This window comes from Pempheris klunzingeri, chromosome 7 (genome assembly GCF_042242105.1).
Source record: "Pempheris klunzingeri isolate RE-2024b chromosome 7, fPemKlu1.hap1, whole genome shotgun sequence".
Lineage (NCBI taxonomy): Eukaryota > Metazoa > Chordata > Actinopteri > Acropomatiformes > Pempheridae > Pempheris > Pempheris klunzingeri.
In genome coordinates, this window is record NC_092018.1 from 2,932,022 (window position 1) to 2,952,680 (window position 20,659).

At 40.6% G+C, this 20,659-nt stretch overlaps 1 protein-coding gene across 1 annotated transcript; it reads right to left on the reverse strand.

Annotated features, from left to right (window-relative positions):
• Positions 1-5,194: 5,194 nt before the first annotated feature.
• Positions 5,195-19,614, reverse strand: LOC139204390 (GRAM domain-containing protein 2B). Its single transcript, XM_070834412.1, has 14 exons — positions 19,520-19,614; positions 15,284-15,403; positions 13,451-13,538; positions 13,039-13,108; positions 11,682-11,785; positions 11,216-11,311; positions 10,528-10,599; positions 9,861-9,950; positions 9,393-9,504; positions 8,161-8,298; positions 7,743-7,818; positions 7,316-7,420; positions 6,891-6,972; positions 5,195-5,278 (listed from the first exon to the last, which is right to left on the reverse strand). Exons 1-14 carry the CDS (start codon positions 19,612-19,614, stop codon positions 5,237-5,239), a joined length of 1,290 nt encoding a protein of 429 aa, XP_070690513.1. The 3' UTR covers positions 5,195-5,236.
• Positions 19,615-20,659: the final 1,045 nt, after the last annotated feature.

Genomic DNA, 20,659 nt, shown 5'->3' on the forward strand with positions numbered 1-20,659 from the left:
TGTGAGTGTGTGTGTGTGTGTGTGTGTGTGTGTGTGTGGCGTGTGTGTGTGCAGCAGCAGCATCATTAGCATGGGGAACAACAGCTGCTTTCTCTGTCAAAGTGCTTGATGCTGAAGCCAAACTCTGGACAATAAACAGGACAGAATGACAAGAACAAGTTTAGATTTACATTCACATTTATTTGACTAAGGAACTTCTTTTAAACCCAGTGATTAATAAAAATGATGGAGGTCAATGTGTGTCCGTGCAGTTAGTACTTTCTGGTGTTTTAGAGTAAATGCATTTAAATGAGGCTTGAAGAGATGATAATAAAACTTTAAAGTACTTTAATTGTACTTTTATCCCCCAAATCATTTATTTAGTGGAAAACTATTCATATTGCATATTCAGTTAATCAATTTAACTTAACTGTGTTACCACCACTGGTCGGCCCTTTGGGGCGAACAACACTCCACCATTAACCCCAAACCTGACCCAAACACCACCTTTTAAAAAAAAAGCAAAATAAAAACCCTCTAAAGGCATCAGGACCATCATCACCTTCATCACCTTCATCACCTTCCCCTCCTTGACCAAGGGGACAAACAGCTCGGGGAACAATTATCAAACCCAGAAAACAAACATCATTATTATACACAGCGACAACAAGCTGTGATAAGATTGTTGGGGCCAATCTGCTCAAAATAATCTCACCTTTAGAGATGATTGATTCTGCAGGTTCTTGTTCCAGACCTCATCTCTCCTTCTGTGGTGCTGCAGCTCCTCTGATGGGCCACAACTACAAACACTGACACCCTGTGGTGAATATGAGAACTGCAGAGTGTAGCACTGATCACAGACACCTGAGGAAACGGGACACCTGTCAGCCAATCAGAAACCAGAAGATTCATTTTTCATTTACCAAAGCTTGTACACACATTTCCTGTGTTTGTTTTCTCTTGTTCTCTACTTTTCATGCACTTTTTATCACTTTTTTACTTGCATATATATTCATTCACCATGCCGGTGCACAGTTATCTTCATATTTATCTGTTTTATATTGTATATAAAGTATATGACATATCACACAGTCTGTTGTTTGGGTTTTCTGCCTTTTTACTTAGTTCTTCATCTGCAGTTTGGAGATTTCAGGGTCGCTGCAGGTCTCCAGTGTTACCAGCCTCTGTGTGCTGTAATAACACACAAACACTGTGATGTGTTTTTACCATTTTAATATTGTGTTTAGCTTCCAGGTTTTTATTTTCATTTTAAAAGGAACTAATGCAGCCTCGCACCTCTTTTGCAAACTGAACCAAAGGGCCAATTCTCTTTTCTATTATATCTGCATGAATGTTAAATAGACACAAAAATGTAATCATGGTGTAATCAGCGTGTAGAGCAGAAGGGTTTATTAGCGTCTGTGTGATCTGTCTTCAGGTTTGGTAGAGACGCCTGGTCGTCACCACTGAGCTGTTGTACCTGCAGAGAGTTGAAGACGAGATGTCGTCATTTCTACATAATGAGAAGTGATGCTTTCATTTTGTTCACGACTAAACTGTCCAACAACATTCAGCAAATCATCAGAAAAGTTTGCTGAAAGACAACAAACTTCACGACTTCTCTTTTTTCCTGACGTGGCCTGAATTTACCTGGAGAGGTGGGAAGAGTGATGAGCTGTCAGTCCTGTCTGGCTGAGAGGAGCAGAGGGAGGAGAGGAAGATGAAGAGGAGGAGGAGGAGGAGGAAGAGGAGGAGCAGTGGGTGGAGTCCTGACTGTGGCAGAGACGCTCCCGACCACAAAAACACAAGGACTCCTCAAGAGCGACCACAGGGATCTCTGCCAGAGCTGCGTTCTGACACACACACACACACACACACACACACACACACACACACACACACACACACACACACACACACACACACACACACACACGCACACACGCACACACACACACACACAACAAGTGAAACATGGTACATTTGCACACAAACACTCCAAATGAATCCGACCAAAGGAGCGTTTGTTACCTTCATCAGGAGCCTCTGGTTCTTCATGTCCTGTTTCCATGGCATCACGTACAGTTTGGGGATCATGGGATGTCGGGCCGAAAACGTTGGTACGTGGCAGCTGGATCTCCTCCGAGTGAATATGAGGATAAATAGTTTCCCTAAGTTAGAAAAGTCTCACATCTTTTTGTCTCCTTTCTTTTTTTTATGAAAGTAATTTCAGCTTCTTGGAGTTCAGATTTTGTTCTTTAACCTTTAGTTGTAAACGTCTCTGTTGTTTGTCAGGACTGAGAACACGACATGAAAACTACTGTAAGAGGGAAATGACTGATAAATAGATGGAGCTCAGCTCTTTTCTTTTTGTTGGGAACTGTGGAAAAACAATAATCATGTGAGAATAAGAACAGGTCATTTAAAGCTGCTAGTGCTCAGAGCACACTGTGTTTTAAAAATGACATTTAAAGAGAAAACAACTTGATGTGTTTTTGCTTTTACTCATTTTAATTTTTGTTTTAAGATAAACTTTTTTATCCATAAAGAGCAAGAATTTTGTGAATATTAAGTTGGAAAACAAATAATTCTAATATCTTGGAGTTTATCTTGTTTTATGGTGTTTTTATGTGTCTTATGTAAGATCACAGTGGTGGAAGTACATTTACTACTGTACTGTACTTAGATACAGTGTTGAGGTCCTTTGTACTTCTAGTCCACTACATTTATTTATTAACTTTTGTTTCCAGTTACGCTGCAGATTTGGATTAATAATCCAAAATATAAACAACCAATAAGCTGAGATAAAACTTTAACAAGCTAACACAGCAGAAGAAAGTGTGTAAAGTAGCTGAAATGAGCTCCAGCTTCACCAGCTGCAACCTCAGACTGATGAACACATGATCAATAATACAATAAACATTATCCTGCATCATCATTACTTTTACTTTTGGTATAGAAACACATAGATTTAGTGAGAAAGTCTCCATGAATCACAGCCAACAGATAAAAACATGAATGAATGAATGAATCTTGAATGTGGTTTTAACTTTAACGGTATAAAAACCATAAACATCACTCACTCATGTTGGGAAGAGCTCCCTGCAGCATCAGCCATGTTTGTTGACCGTCAGGGTCGCCTTAGAAACCTCCCAGTGCATGGTGGGTAGTGGGTTGGATTACAAGAAGAGGCTTTGGCAATGGATCAATGAGCTGTTGGTTAAAACTGACTGAATCTGCTGGACAGAAGTGGCTGTTTAAAAAGCCTTTATATCGTCTTGGATGGATTAAAACTGCTGAAACTCTTCCTCCTGTGGGGCAGCGAAGGCAGAGGCACCTCTTCATGCTCTTCATGCTGCTGCTCGTGTCTCAGGGTCACGTTGGCGTTCAGGGTTTGAGCCCTTTGTTCTGCAAACACAGCGGCTCTGAGGAAATATGAAGTTAACGCTGCTGATACCAGAAGTTTGCTCACTGGTTCTGCATCAGATATATTCTAGATTTAAGAACAAGCTTCTCAGTCTAGTTCCTTCTCAGATACTGGCGTGAACTGTAATAACACATGGTAGGTGTAGTAGCTCCATAGCATCAGTATTATGTATCATACATATATTTGATATTAGAGTATCGTCTGGATGTAAAAGTATTTTCTCTTTTTTACATGTTTCCTAAGCTGCTTCTCAGTTTGTGGAAGAAAACAAAGCTGCAACGTAGAAAACGGGTTAAAAATCCTTTTTTAATGAGCAGCGAACTGAATATTTCTACATCCACATGGTCGGAAGAGTCTTTGAGGAGTCTGGAAATATCAGAACAAGGATTTTTAAATGTCCTTCAAACATTGTTGGCTAATTCTCTTTTAGACAAACTGATGGTTTCCTGAATGTCTGCTCAGAGATGAGAGTAAAACTAAACTAAAAGAAAAGAACAGTGAGTTTAACAGACAATATGTCAACTAAAATATAACCAAGAGAAAAGAATAATAACAGCAAAAATAAAACTTTATTTCAAAATAAAATCACATCATTAAATCTATGTATATTATATATATTATCTATCTAAGTTTTGTATTTACAGAATCACAGTGAATAAAAGTCTATTATATGAATCAGAATCAGTTTCTTGGTGCTCAGACATGATGCATCAACACATGAACTGAACCAAAGTTTGAGCTGTAAAACACTGTGGACGTTCTCACATCGACAACAAGGTGAAGTACTGATGGTAAAAACTGGATGATGTTGCCTTAAGAGCTGGTTTTTCTTGGTGCATTTGAGGATGCTCCGACAAATAAAAAGAAAAAAAAGAAAAAAAAGAGGCAAGATTACAGGAGAGTAAACAAAAGTCAATGTTTGTAATCTAAAACAGCCAAAACATCTCATACTAATAAGGAGACTTCCAGAAATAGTTATTTTCTCTTTAAACACCTCAGTCATCTACAAGAGCAGATCCACCAGAGGCAGAGTGTGGGCTGAAGTCCTGAAACCCATCACGTCGACAGCAGCGTGTTTGCTGTGTCAACGTCAATGTGATGAGCCGAAACAGGGCAAAAGTCAGAAGATAAATCCAGCAGTGAGAAGAGTGAACAGAGTGAATCCACTGTGCTACTGTACAAAACAGCAGCTGGAAATCAGTTTGGGTCCAAAGACAGAAAAAATATGAAGTACTGCTACTGTTCAAACATCAGAGCCTCTAAAACACAACTCTTCTGACTGTATTTTCATCAAGCGTATGCAATACTAAGTGTGTGACAGCATCATGGAAAGGATCCCTACAGAGAGAGACCTGGAAGATCCTTGTGGTTTAACCACAAACAGCCGTTATATCGCTCTCTGCACACACACCAGACTCCATTCATAAAAACAATAATTTTACCTTGCAGAACATGAGCCTTTGTGTGATCTTGCTGTATTAAAGATTTAGTTCTGGGATCTGTTTAGGATCTGAACTAGCTCTTTAAAACATCAAAATCAAACACTAACATTAACAAACTCACTGATCAAGGCAGCAGTAGACCAGCAGCTCCTGTGTTCTGTGAGGTAAAATCCCTGTTTTTGTGAATGGAGTCTGGTGTGTGTGCAGAGAGCGATATAACGGCTGTCATACTCTTTAGCAGCATTTAATTTTCAAGCCTGTTATGTTAGTTCAGTACATCTCAGTAATGTCAGACTGTAACATCTACGATAGTAAACTCCATATTTACAGAATATTTACAGAACTGTTAACAGCACTTTCATCTTAATAAACTGGTTTCATGAAACATTCAGGCAGCTTCATCCAGGAGTCTCTGCAGGTTCTTCTGCACCTGCAGGAAAAGACATTGTACATTATTTTTAACTGTTTGTTAGGATCCCTGTCTCATTCTGCTCATTCTCCAAACCAGAACCACCAGTCTCTTGTGTCTGCACTTCGGGGTCCGGCCAGTTTAGTTAGGCTGAACACTTTTAATAGTTCACTCTATGTCGACAGTAGCTAGCTGGCTAACATGAGCATACAAAGACATCTGAATAGTAATTATAAGTTACTTATGCTTTAACTGTAAGTTATGTAGTTTTGTTCCACTTTAGGCTAAATGTTTGTCGTCATGTGAACCAAAAGGACGAGCAGAGCCTGATGTTTGCTTTGGGACACAAGCTTTTCTCTCAGTTTTAACGTCTTCACAACACTCTGCTAACAAACTAACACTATATTGTGACTGTAGCTTAGTTCAGCGACATGTTGTTGTTTAGCCTCTCTGATATCTAACACCTATTATGTAAAATCCTTAATATTTCCTTTGAAATATCTCTCACACATATTGTTAAAAACATCATATCACCATGTAGACCTACAGTAGATCTTAATAGATGTTTTTTTTTCTGACTAAACTTCATTTTGACAGTTTCCAACATGGACGCCGCTGTGAGCTGCTGCTGTTTGTGTTTTTTAAGGGTCAGCCTGAAATGTTAACGCTGCTCCGGATGAGAAACGAGCTCTCCTTACCGATGACGTCCACTCTTCTCTATGAACAGATCACTGACTATAAATGTTTGATTAACAGCAGCAAGCGTCCGGTTACACTTTGCTCTCCCGAGGTTTTCCCGTTCTGTTCTACGATTGCAGGTCACGCCGATGAAGGGATGTTGTGGAGGAGAAAACGTCAGTAACACCAGTTTATCTGCTGTGTAATTTGCAGTAATTTAGTTGATGAAGTTAAAAATAAAAGGTAATAAGCCTGGCAGTCCTTGGCAAGATGGCGCTGCGAGAGTGGCAGCCAGTTGCAGCAGCTCCTCAAAACTTTTCTTGTTTCTGCCTTATTTTTGTGTGTTTCCCGTGTTTTTTTGTTGCTTTTCAACTCACAACTTTCTGAACCAAAGTGTAAATATCCCATAGTGTAAATATTTTTTTCATCACAGCCATATATTTATATTTATATTTATTCTGCTATTGCTATTTTTTCTTCTACTATTGCTTCTTTTCACTCTCCCTGTTCTATTGTTGCTGCTGTAACATGAGAATTTCCCCCTATGGGGGATCAAATAAAGAAAAGTCTAAGTCTATAATGTGAGAGAGTTAAGCAAACGTTACTTTGGATAGTTAGAGCATCAAACATAAAACTCTCCTGAGTAATTAGATCCTCATAAAGAAAAACCTTCACATGGAAAAATGAAATAAACAACAGGACTATGGTGAGCACCGACCAACGTTTGGAAAAACTGATCGACTGTGAGGAGTTTCAATACATCTGATTTATGTTCAATAGGTGCAACCACAAAGCAGACAGACAGACAGACAGACAGACAGACAGACAGACAGACAGACAGACAGACAGACAGACAGACAGACAGACAGACAGACAGACAGACAGACAGACAGACAGACAGACAGACAGACAGACAGACAGACAGACAGACAGACAGACAGACAGACAGACAGACCTTCTCCAGCTTCATCAGGTTGATGGACAGAAGTTCAGAGAAAAGCTCAGAGTTCACGTCACTCTCCCGCAGAAAGTCCGGTCTGCAAAAACCACACAGTGCTGGATATTAATTATTATTATTATTATTATTAGAAAACTTTCAGGTGTATCCTTAAACATCCAGAATGAATAAAACATTTAACTTAACAGCAGTCAGAAGGATCCAGTTTATAATCCACTACTGGACGGATTAAAACCTCATTCAAAATACCTAAAGCAGCAGTGATCTCACAAACAACTGGAACAGAGCCTTTCTTAACAATATAATGATTATATGACTTTTAAAGTTATGATGATTTGAAAATCTGAAAAGCCTGGCAGAGTTTTTGAGTTTTCCAGTCTGCTTTTCCAGGTTTTCCAGGACTTCCAGGTTGTGAAACTCACTCCTGGTGGCTGAACTCAGAGATGGAGCCGAGCGTCGTCAGTCTCTGCTCCAACGAGACGATCTTAAAGGCCAGATAACAGGAGGACAGGACCAGGACACACACTCTGAGAACACACACACACACACAATCAATCAATCAATCGATCAATCAATCAATCAGAGAAGAAGGATTGTTGGAGGAAAAGATACAAACACTTTAGAGAAGTGAGAGAAACACAATGAAGTGGATACATGAATAACAGAGTGTGTTAATGTGTTAATGAGCAAATTATTAGATCAATAAATAGATGAATGAGCAGAACAATATGGAATAAATGAATAAATGAATGAATGAATGAATGAATAATGAATAAATGAATGAATGAATGAATAAATGAATGAATGAATGAATGAATGAATGAATGAATGAATGAATAGTAAACTCACAGAAACAGGTAGACAAACAGCACCGTGTTTAGAGAGACTGGTTTCAGAGGTCTGCTATCGATCACCAACTCTGAGCCTGGAAACAGACAAATTACAGCTTTTTATTGATCTGATATTCTTTTTAAAAAACCTTATTGGTCCTGTATTGATTTATCACCATAAACAGTCCCATCAGAGAGGAAAGTTAACTCCTTCATCTCAAAATAACGAACTCAAGGCTCTGAGAGCATTCAGCGTGACCTGGACTGTAAGACCAGGAATTATGGGACCGTTTGGAGTAATTATGGATAAAAACCTGAACCGAAGTCCAGTTTTTATTATTTTTCTCTGGGGTCAGTGCAGTTGGAGGATTACAGACTTGACCACACGTCCCTCAGAGCGTCTCTTGCTGCCGCTGCCGACAGGAGAGGGTTCGTACCGGCGGGGTTTGTGTCCTGCTGCTTGTTCTCTGGGCTCTGATGCTGCTTCTTCACTTTGTGCTGATGGTCTGGATGTTCGGCAGGAGCTGCACCGTCTGCGTGCTTCAACACATCCAGAAAGGGAGGAACCGGGAACTCTGCAGCATTGAGGAGACGGGAAGGAAGGAAGGAAGGAAGGAAGGAAGGAAGGAGGAGTTAACAGCGTGAAGAGGAAGACTTTTAACTGGAAACCAGCCTGACTTTGAGTGTGTATCACACCCTGCTGAAGAGCCCTGGAGCAAGACACTGGGTTTGCCTGCAGGCTAAAACCTGCAGCTGGTAAATTAACTCCATCTTTTCCTATTTTCTCCTCGTTGTTGAACAGCAGATCGTATCCAGGTGTTACTTTACAACCTCTGTTGTAACAACACCATTTCTCAGTCTGGGATCACTAAAATAGATCCATCTATCTATCTATAGATCTATAGATCTATCTATCTGTTCATCTTGTCTCTTCAGATCCTTTATTTAAGTAAAGGTATATCTTTCACTCAGATGTACTTATAATAACTACAGTAAAAGTGTTTTATTCTACTGCTGTACATGTTTAAGGTTGAGCTCATTTGAACTCCTTTATATCCCGCTGGGTAGTTTAACCCACAGCAGTGCATCATGGGATATAAGATCATCATGTATCTGTAGCGCTGCTGTTCTGTGAGAGCCTCTTTTCAGCTTTGTGACGATGAGTTTTTAACAAAAAGTTTGTTCAGATTAAGAAGGAGGAGATTGTTTGTCAAACTGTGCAGGAACACTTCGTCCTTCGGATCATCACAAACCGTCAAAATCACCACGTTTATCTACAATTATATAGTGAAATAAGTTCCACTAGACAGGTCGGCTGTGAAATTATAGTCTAAAGATGTTGGGCAATATTTTCCTCTGAGATAAAATGGAAATACTAAAAAGCACCTCCAAGTACAACACTGACTGGATGGAAGCCGACTTCTTACTTGATTTATCAGCTCAGTGAACATTTTCCTGATGAGTTTATGGTCTCATGTAGTAAATTATGGTCCCATTTAGAGGGAAATAGACCATAAATCAGGATCAGAGACAAGGCATGCCTAAACCTAACCAATCAGAGGAGGGTCCTCGCTGAATGAGGATGGGAACAAAACTCAAGGCTTCAGTACGACCGGTGAGCCGCTAGGTGACGTTCAGGTGGCTTCGTCCTCACATGCGGTCTAAATACCTGCTATCTTCTCGTAGTCGGGGGTCTGGGAGTCAGAGCTGCTGCTCTCCTCCATCTCCTGCCTCCTCTGTCGCACCGCTCCATCCAGATCACTGAAATCACCTGCAAAACTCTGCAGAAATCCACAGACACACAGACGACACGTGAGCACCAGAAACGTTCAATCTTACAAGACTGTTTCCCAAAAAACTCATGGAGAAACTTTCATTTGTCTTTCTGACCAGATGAAACATGTTCCTGAGGTCTTCTGTCCATATTTTAAGGTACATTTCTCCAAAAATCAAGAGTTTTGTTAGTATTTTAAAACATAAACATTAAAAGCACCCCTCCACAATATTACTTTCATTATTTAAAACAAAATGTGGGATAAACTTTGTAAATCTGTTTTAGTTATTTATGTAACACAACAAAGTGACGTGATTGGCTCTGACTGACAGTTATAATCAGTACTATAAGTGTCTGACCTACCAGAGGAAAGCGGGGCGACAGAGGTGACCTCTGACTTCTGAAGCTGTTTTCGGCTGAGGAGGGGATGGGGCTGCTGCATGGACTCTTCTCCTGTACATGTACAGATAATATAATATATGTTATATAATATAGTGTGTTTCTATGCATCAAAATATCCTTCTGTTTCAAAATATCACTTTTCGAGCAGTGATTTTCTCCTTTTAGAATAAAACTTGAATAATTAGTATGTAGCAATGCAATGCATAGATTTATAAAGATACTGTCATACTGCTCTCTGCACACACACCAGACTCCATTCACAAAAACAGGGATTTTAGACCAGACTTGCTGATCTGCCTCGATCATGACTTTGGTGTTTTAAAGAGTTAGTTCAGATGTTAACTAACTAAAACAAGTAAGAGGTAAAATTAGTGCTCTTGACAAAAGGGCACAGGTTTATAAAAACCTCCTTAAAAACCTTAAAAGGAGGAAAACCTGCCTTGATTTTAGCTTCCCCGTCTTTTATCTCTGAGATCAGCTGCTTGATAGCATGATAACATTAAACAGGTAAAAGAATTTCATTTTAAAATCAACAAAACCATGAAAATAGTCTAATTATAGTTTGCATTTGATTGTTTTTTTCCCCCTGTGACCGAACACGTGGCTGCAGGTGGGAAGTCTGTCCTACCTCCAGGTGAAGACAGACGGACATCAGGAACTTGTAGGTGTTGTCTCTGGACAGGAAGGACACGAACACGTACTGCAGCAGAAAGCACAACAGTCGGACTGTTAACTCTCCAGTTTTGGTTCTATTTTTTTTTTTTTTTTTTAAGCCGACAGTGTTGGTTGGATGCCGGGAACGGCCTGGGACGACCACAAAGACAACTGTTCAGCCGGGATTTAGCATTTCACCGTTTTAGTCAATGCCATATTGTCAAGAAAAGAAAAGATGTATATAAATGACGTGACTTCCTTTTGCTCTGAAGACGACCACTTGGTGCCAGAATAGACTGATGTAACTGAATTTAGTCACACTAACACACATTTCTACATGCAGAAAAATTCACAGCAGGCTTGTTGTGTTGTTACATCGGACAAGTTATCAGAGAACAAACACTTTAGATTTAAAAGAAAAGAATTCATGACAACATTTCTGGGTGAAGCGTCCAATAAAATGAAGTTAAACTGACAGGGTCACAATTATCTGCTATATAATCACACTAAATCTAACTATTCACAGGCTACTTTTACTTGGAGGATTTGTGGTTCCTCTTATGAATCTCCTGTGCTCCCTTCCCCTCCCCTGTGGGAGAGTGGGCGGCCCAAATAAAGTCCTATAAAGAGAGAGATCCCAGAGTCCCACCGGACCCGCTCACCCTGTCGTTTGTGGTGGCGATCACCAGAGCGTTTGGCACCAGGATGGCAGTTTTGGTCTTCTTGATGTGGGTGACGGACATCACTGGGATGGCGATCTGAGACACACAGACACCAGCAGGGACAATTCAGACATCTGACTGTCCTAGTAACATGAAAATGAATTAAAACACGTCCTGACCTTGTTCTACAAAGTGTGCGTTGATGAAAAATAACGTTTCTTGTCGTTAGTTTGCTGCTCTGACAGTTTTCTGTGGAGCGACTCTCTTATCAAATCAAACTGTATTCACCACAAACAAGCGATGACCTTCAGCCGTCTTATACAGACAGTGACGGCTCCGTTTCAGATGCTGCAGTGGAAACTAGAGATGAAGCTTTACATCACTTTCTCTTGTTGATGCTGCAGCTTGATGTTCACGATACATTCATGTAAACAACAAGAGCGAACTCTTTCCCAGTTCACGGCACCTTTGTGTCTTTGCCGAACACCTTGGAGTGGAAGCAGATCCAGTGGTCGGAGACGAACATCCGCCCCTGGTAGAGGATGTCTTTCTGCAGAGCGCAGGTGTAGCCTGACAAACAGGTAGACAGCATCAGGTTACTGAGGGGGATCTGGACAACAACATATTTCTTAAAGCGATGAGAGACACAGACACAGTGTTGGTGTCCGAAAAGACAGATATCTACCTTTTTTTACTACCTTTTTGTTTGATTTAAAATATATTTCAAGTTAAATTATGTACTTTTACTTGACCACAATGGACTGGAACTAAATGAGATTATTACTGAATTTATATCTAGTCCTGTCATTTTGTTATTGGTTAGTTTTTGGTTAAGTATTGGAAGTATAAATGATTGTGTCGTCTGTAAAGAAAGATATTTAACCAAGATACTATTAATCGCAAGCTAAACTACAGTAAAAAGATATTGAACTACTGAACAGGGTTTTTTGTTGGTGAATGGAAGAAATTGATGATTTATGTCACAGTGGAGGGACTGATTAATTTGTTTGTGTATGTGCTTCTTCGTTAATGGACCATAAACTGTATAAAGAAGTGGACGCAAAGTCTGAAAAGTGAAGTGAAGTGAAGTGAAATGAGCCGACTTCTCTCCTCATTTGCTCAGTGAACATTTTCCTGATGAGTTTCTGCTCTCAGTCTCTAGTTTACAGTCTTCTTCAGCACAGCAGGATGTTCATTTAGTTAATTATGACCCCATTTAGAGGAAAATAGATCAGGAAGAGGGGCATGTTTCAGGGCGGGACCACCTTGTGCTGACCAATCAGAGATGTGGGGGGAAAAAAACGAGGACGTGTGTCACTTTTGGCTCCAAAATCAAGATGGCGACATCCGTAAAAAAACCAAGATTGTGATTTTGAAAATGCTACATCCACTTCTTTTTACAGTCTATGCTACGGACACTCGTAACTATGGCTGTGTTTATGTTTAATGTTATAAAAGTTAACATATATAATACAGTGGGTTGTATGCAGCAACAAAAACTATTAAAGTTAACTAATAATGTTGATGGTTGATGGTTTTTGATCACTGTTGTTGCTCTTTGGCTGCAAAAACACCTCTAAGATCTAAAATCCACAGTAATTATTCTGTTTCTAGGCTAGTACGGACATGCACACACACACACACACACACACACCGGTCTGTGTGTACATTGTATGAAGACAGACTTGATGTGAAGCTATCCTTTAAATCATTAGCTAGTGTTTAACATAGAGCCGGTGGAGGCTATCAAATGTTCCGCTATTATCTAATCCCTCATTCAGTATTTAAGGTGGAGCGGATAGTTGTGATCATTAAAGACTTACTCTGCCTGAGTTGTTCCTCTTTGCTGATCTCCTTAAATATTTTATGGTACTGGCAGTTGCTCTTCGAAAGCTGGTTCACAGCGCACACACACACACACACACACACACACACACACAGAGTTAGACATTAATGCATAATGCTGAGTGATGCTTGCATAAGAACATGGGAAGATGAACACGCTGGTGAAACACAGACAGTGGGTTAAGTTCAGTCATATCAATATCAATTAATTTTTAATTAAAGTAAATGGTTGACAGACAAACTGGTCTGTTATTAAATTCCACAGTAAAGAAACGGACAAAAAGCCACTCAGCAGAAATTAGATCAGCTGGAAAAATGACAGTTCTGCCACGCTTTAATGTTCACAGGTGAAATAAAATATGCATCAGGGCTCATTTAGTGAAAGCTCACCTGGCTGTAGTGAGACTTCTTCCTCTCTATCTTAGAGTCTGAGTCCGTCTGGACCTGAGTCAGCAGGGAGTGGTCGAAGGTCTTTGACCTGGAAACAAGAAAATTAATACAGATAAAGAGGAGATATATTATATTATATTATATTATATTATATTACATCTCACATGATGGTGACCCTTTGTACTCAAATATATTTATACAACACTATTTATTATGGGGCACCGAGTAAACCTACATGAAAGAAATAGACCTGATGTAATAAAATACAACAATCGAAATGAAAGAAAGATATAAAAGATCTGAAATGAGATAAACTGAAGGACAGACGGGTTTAGTCGTACATCACATTTCAACAATGAAACAAAGACAAGACAATAAATTACAAGAATAATAATAAATATAATATAATAAAAATAATAATTAATGAACAGCAGCAGCAAACAGAAAGTCTTCATACTTGACGTGAAAGAACACATGAAAGGTTTTTATTCCTTAACGCCAACAAAAGTCTGTTTAAAACGGAGAAAGGGAGAAATGTAAAGCTACAACAATCGATCTGTGGAGGCAGAATGCATCCAAACATGCTAATAGATACTAATTCTACATCCAGCAGACACAGACACAGACCAACCCTCATGCTCGTGTCCTTCTAATCTGTGTAAATCCAATATTTTCTCTCCTTCTAGCTCTGATTTGGTCTCCACTGACTCAGGAGAAAAATGATAAGGAAGAGGACTGTTTTTGTTTTTGTGATGCGCTTCTTTTAAAGGAGAACTGTGGTATTTTTTTCAAATCTAGAACCTATTTTTTACATATTTTGGTGTCAGAATGACACTTTGTAAGTTATTTCGCTCTCTGCACACACACCAGACTCCATTCACAAAAACAGGGATTTTACCTCGCAGGACACATTATACATCACACATTATGTGGCACTCTAATAATCTGAGTTTATCAGTGTCCAAAAAAAGGAGCTTTTAGTGAGATAATTAAGATAATTACGTTGGGAATATGCGCCAAAATAATCATTCGTGGCCTCTTAAGCCTGTTTCACACAGAGGTCCTGCACAACACCAGAGCAGATGAGGAGCAAGGGACTGAATGCAACACTTCTGGATGCAGAAGAAGAAGATGAGGGAAGGTCTATGAATATTTTCCGGACCGTGGTGAGCGAGCAGCCATTTCTGTGCTATTGTTTGTTTGCAAGCAACAGAACTCGTATTGCTGCTCAAACAATCGACGAGACGGCGATATGAGATCAGCACAGTCCTGTGATCGGTTCAAACACTCCAAGTGTCTGCGTCAGGTGGGATTTAAGGCGTCAGGACACAGGCGCTGTCGGTGGGTTTTAGCCGTCAGACAGACGTAACCTGTCAATGTACCTCTGATCACTACACTGTACGTGACCTCTGCAACCCATAAATACTGGAATATTTTTATTTTTTTGCACTGGTGAACTGCAATCAAACTCTAATACACTGTTTGTTTCTTTTTCTTCTTAAATTATTCTTCTGTACTTTGACTTTTTTTTAATATTTATAATAGTTTTTGTCGATGTGGAGGGAAACGAGCAAAGTAAGATTTTCATTGCTCAGTGTTACCACCCTGTTTTTACTGTGCACATGACAAATAAACATCTTGAATCCCTTCAATGTTACTCTATCAATTCAGAGCGCAGCCGTACAGCCGATGCAGGAAAAGCTCCTGAACATTTCAGGGAGAGACTGTGAAAAAAGTCTGATTCAACCGTGTTCAGTTGGTGCAGTAAGAGCACCAGACCTTTAGTGTTGAGCCTGGAGCTGTGTGGGTCAGTTCAGACAGAGGAAGAGTTACCTGACTAACGCTGGCTTCCTCCGGCCCGACGGCTCCTGATGCTCTGGATCGACAGCCTGCAGAGGCTCACTGACCATCCTCCCATATCTCTGCCGCTCCTCCACGTTTTCCACATCTGAACTACAGACAGCAAGAACACGCTTTACACCTTCAGCAGCCAGCAGGCAGGCAGGAGCAGAGAATAGACGAGGAACCACTGAACAAGGCAGAGATCCCTCCAGTCTGACATGTAAATACTGTACATGCAGCAAGAGCGGTTTATTACTGAGGCCAAGTCTGGGTTCAGATCCTCTTAATGACTCCACTTCAAGACAACAGAGCTCAAAACGTCACAAGAGCTCCACTGAATATGGTTGGTTTTGATATTTGCATTAAAAACACATCAAGCTAATATCAGTGTTAGAGAGCTACTGCACGTTACATGACTTAAACATCCAAAACAAACACTTCTGATAAATATTCTTTAGCTTTCAGTGTTGTGTGAAACATTTTCCTCACAGTGAACCTGCTTCTAAATGACCTTAAACTTATGTTTGACATTTTTTTGTGTGCGTTTCTTATCGGTCAAGACTGAAAACTCTGATATGGATAAATATGATCTTTGATAATCTAATAGCAGACATTTCAGTCGAGGTTTAGCTGCAACTAATGACTCTTTTTGATGTATATAGGAACAAAAAGAGCACGAGCTGACTTCATCTTCATCTCCTTGGAAACACTTTCTATATTTCCTGTCAAACGACCAACAGATGAATTGACTTCTAACACTTCCACCAGCATGCCAGTACTATATAGTACCAATATAAAAACACCAGCGTTAGCACCAGGCCAGCAGTATCTGCAGCTGATTGCTTTATCATCTCCTCACAGTCACAACAAACTCACTGATAATTCCTCTCCCCATTTGCAGCTCCTCTGTTGGACCTCCTGGCACCGTCCGGGGATGTGTGCCGGTTCACATACTGTTCTGTCATCACGCTCAACAGTTTTTACCCAACAAAAACACCGTCTGTCTGTCCTGCCGTCCTGTTTGTCTCGTGTCTGTAGCCGCTGAGAGGCGACCCGACCCTGCAGCCTGATCCTCTGCTCCCTCACCTGCCTGTGGGAGTGTCTGCTGGGCCTCCTGGTCTCGTGTGTCACAGCCAATCAGGTGGCTGGACATGGTGGTGTGTGTGTGACACCTTTGATCAGTGGCAGTGTGCTCAGCCTTGTTTGCAGAGTAACATCTCGGCTTATTCTGCTCTGTGTGGGTAAATTCACGTTAAATCTTGGCAGACGGGAACACAGTGATTTCACATGTGCTTCCTTCTGGCTCGGTTTACTTTGGAACAAAACTTCTTTCACTTTTCTCCCCGTCTTTGCTGCACAGACAGGATGAAAACAGCAGGTTACACTGAAAAAGTCGTATACTGAAGCAATGCTCAACTAAAGCACGACCGATGATGATTTAATGTGTGAATTAACTCAGGATGCATCATTAACAAACGATGAGTGTTACTTTTGACACATTTATAACCTGGCGGGAGGAACAGGAGTTATTATAAATATGGAGTATAGCCGTATGGTAGCAGTAGATCTAGCAGCACCTGAAGTGGTCCTGAAACAAACTGAAACCAGCTGCATATTAATTGATGCATAACATGATGCAGCCTGCAGTAAATCTTTATGAGTCATGCATCAGATAAGCATTATTAAAGCAGTGACAGTCCAGTGAACGAGTGCTTTCTTCACATGGAGTTTGTGTTTTTTAACAGGTAAACAGAGAATATGATGCACCTGCAGTCAGATAAATCTAATGTTGCCTTGCTGACAGCAAAAGCTGTGTTTGTTGTTAACAACTGTCTAGAAGCAATTCTTAATTATTGGCCATTTCTGGTGAGTTCAGAATAGATTAAGTGTCAGTCGTCTGAAGAAAAGCAATATTATTCACATAAATGTGCCACGAGAGAACAATATCAACCATCAGTCATCAGAGCCACAGAACAAGACAGGCCTTCACTGTTACCTGGTAATGTAGTCAGGTCAAGGAAAGCTTCTGAAACATTTGCAGTTAATTAAAATAATTGAAACTTAATTGACATTCAGTGACCCCTGCGGGGGGGTTATGGCCCCTGGAAGTCGCCCCACTGCTACTGTGCTGTGTTACCTCAGAGCTTTTGATCATCTATTGAATACTTTCCCATCAGAGTAAAACTGAAATGATCCAAAGAACAGACAGACAAATAAAAGCTTCCAGCTGTGTGAAACTGTTGAATTTCTCCCTGCAAAGTTTAGTTCCTGTTTAAATTCAACCTGCGTGAGGATATATGATCCGTGTGTGTGTGTGTGTGTGTGTGTGTGTGTGTGTAATCTAAGCTGACTGATATCAGCGTTGGGTCACAGGGCCTCAATGACAGTCAACAAACATGCTATGAAATTTCTCCCTCAGTGTTTTCTGTCTATGTCAATCACTTGTTGTCTGACTCAGATTGTTACACACACATATATGCACACAGTAACCTTAAAGGAGCAGTTCAGCATTTTGAGAAATATGCTCATAAACTGTTCTTTGCTTCACTCGGCCTAAAGGCTGGAGGCACTTTGGACAGACAGACAGACTGAAGCCCACTTCTGAGCACTTTATATCTTTAACGGACGAGTAAAAACAAACGTTTGTGGTCTAAACTAAACCTGAATCAGGTCTAAACCCTTTAAGAGGAAGAACACAAAACTCCACTAGTGTTACTGACGGCTGCATCTCACACACACACACACACACACACACACAGGCAGCACTTTGAAACACACACACTGCGCTGAAGTGTTCTCATGTTCAGTTCCCCCTGCTTAGTTTCCAGACTGTTAATCTGTGTTCCAAATTCCAATAAAACACTAATGACGCTCTCGCTGTAGATTTAATATCCGTCATTACTCTGCTGGTGTTTATATTATCGGCTCTTTTCAAACACAATAAATACTATTGAATGCTTCAACAGCCAGTGCAGGACAATTTAATTCCAACTGCCCTGGAAATAAATTTGAGGAAATGTAATTGACTTTAGTGGCTGGGATTGATTCAAATGAGGATGTGGTGGCTCACAGCGCTGCAGACTCCTGCAGGCTGCGGTGTGCAAACAGAGCAGCACGCGCACTTTGAAACACAAACACAAACCGAATGACCTGCTGCTGCTGCTGCTGCTGCTGCTGCTCAGGTGGTCGCAGGTACAAAAAAACAAAAAAAAAACAACCTTGAATGTCGACACACTCGGCCCTCAGGATGTCTCGTTAAATCCCCGGAGTGCTCCTTTAATTTCAAGCAATATTGCAGATTTATTCTTTCTAGGTCACAGCAAAGAGTGTGTGTGTGTGTTTACAGGAGTGTATGTTGGGAGGTGGTGGGATTAAAGAAGTGTTTTTATCCTCAAAGGGGGAGAAACGTATTATATATAATTATATTCTACTCGGAGGTTTTGGATCTTATTCAAACATACAGTCATCTAATTAACACCTTTACAGACAATATTGGCCGCTGATCCCACTAGTCACTGAGCCAACGCTATTATTTGGTATAAACCTTTTTATAAATGATCTTTTTGTTTGTCAGGTGTATTCTGACGTGATATTTTAGATTATCTATCTATGTTTAGTTGTTAATGTCACAAGTTTATCTGAACAACAAACCGGCTGAAAACTAAAATTAATATTCTAAAAACAAAAAATGAAACAGAGTCTGTTTCCAAGTTTTACTGGACGACCGTACCTTCAAACTGGGAACCGTCAGAACTGATTGTTCGTACACACACACACACACACACGCACTTATACACACGTCAGGATGATCATTTTTTGCATGAACGCAGCATTTTCATTTTTCATGTTCCAGACAAAACGGGTCATCTGATCATTGTGGACGACTACATGTGTGTTAAAAGTGTTGAGTAAAGTCTCAAGTGTGTTAATCCTCAGGTTAGCTACAGGCTACGTTTGCCAGCATAGCACACCTGAATCTGTGAGCAGACTGCTGCACTGTGGGTAATATGGGTGCCAGGGTTTGACAGGAGGAAAGAGTGGAATAAATATAATACACTCTCCACATAAATGTCTCACCCTCAGACTAATCTCACTTTTGTTAATGCAAAAGTGGAGAAAAGTGAGCAGGAGAGGAAGAATGTTTCACATCAACACTGAAGACTTCCAGTTTTTCTGTTCAGGAAAAGACAAACTGCTTTAAGAAGAAGTGATGATGTCTTGTCTTACCGGTGGTGTCCAGCTGTGGACGGAGCACAGAAGGACTTGGACATTGTGCTCTTCCTAATAAACCGAAAGGAGTCGTCTGCGCTGTAGTTCTCCATCAGAGCCACCTGAAGGTATAATCTGCTGTGACGTGTGGCACACTAACCCACTGTCTCACCCCTCCGGCTTCGTCCGGCCTGCTCAGCTGTCCACGAGTGACTGATTTGGGTTGTTTTTTGTGGGTTTGTCTGTGCTCCACTTTTGTTTTCCTGGAACATATTCATACTGTAGGACGTGTTGTGTTAATAGACGACACTCCTCCTCGACCCCGGCCAAATCAACATGCCCCTAACTGAGCGTGACACTCATACTGTCGACATTTGGCGGGGCACTGTGCCTCCTCCTGCTGCTCCAAATCTCTTATCAGCGGCTCTGGTCAATGATAGACGAGCTGACTGTTGCAAAACACGTCTCGTCATTTTAAAAAGACCCTCCAAAATGGTTTCACATCTGTGGGTCCGACACAACGACAGGTCCATGGTGCGTTTTTGATGATTCCCTGTGAACACAACGCCGGTTTGTAACGTATATCATCACCTTCAGTTATGCAGGTATTCATTTGGCTGGAAGCACATCCATGTAAAACCGTTTTTCTAATGACACACGACAGTTTGTTTGATTCTTCTGTATCTGAACGACAAATCTGAGCGTTTTCAGAGCTCTCGATGGGACAGATGGGGACGAACCACCAGCAAGCAAACATCTCAAGTTAACTTCAGTTACGTTATGTGTGTAAATATGTTCGGTTCAGGCATCAAAACTACTTGGTCGGTTAAGAAAAGACTGTGCTTAACTTAACTAACCAGGCCATGGCGTGTGAACAGTGAAGCACATACTCTACCGGGTGTGTTAGTGTTAGTATTATGTTACGGTTTCCATCCATCACAGGAAGGATTAAAGTAAAACAGTCATTAATTAGTTCAGTCTTTTCTAAGTTGGAGGTAAAATGTGGTCCAGTTGTTTGTTCCTTTGTTCATACTCACCTTTCTTTGTTTGCTCCGGCTCACCATGTGGGGAGTTGGTGTTTGAGAGGAGGCCGGCCGAGCACTTCCTGAATTTATGGCTTATTGGTGATGTCAGAGTGACATCATTGGGTCAGACCAA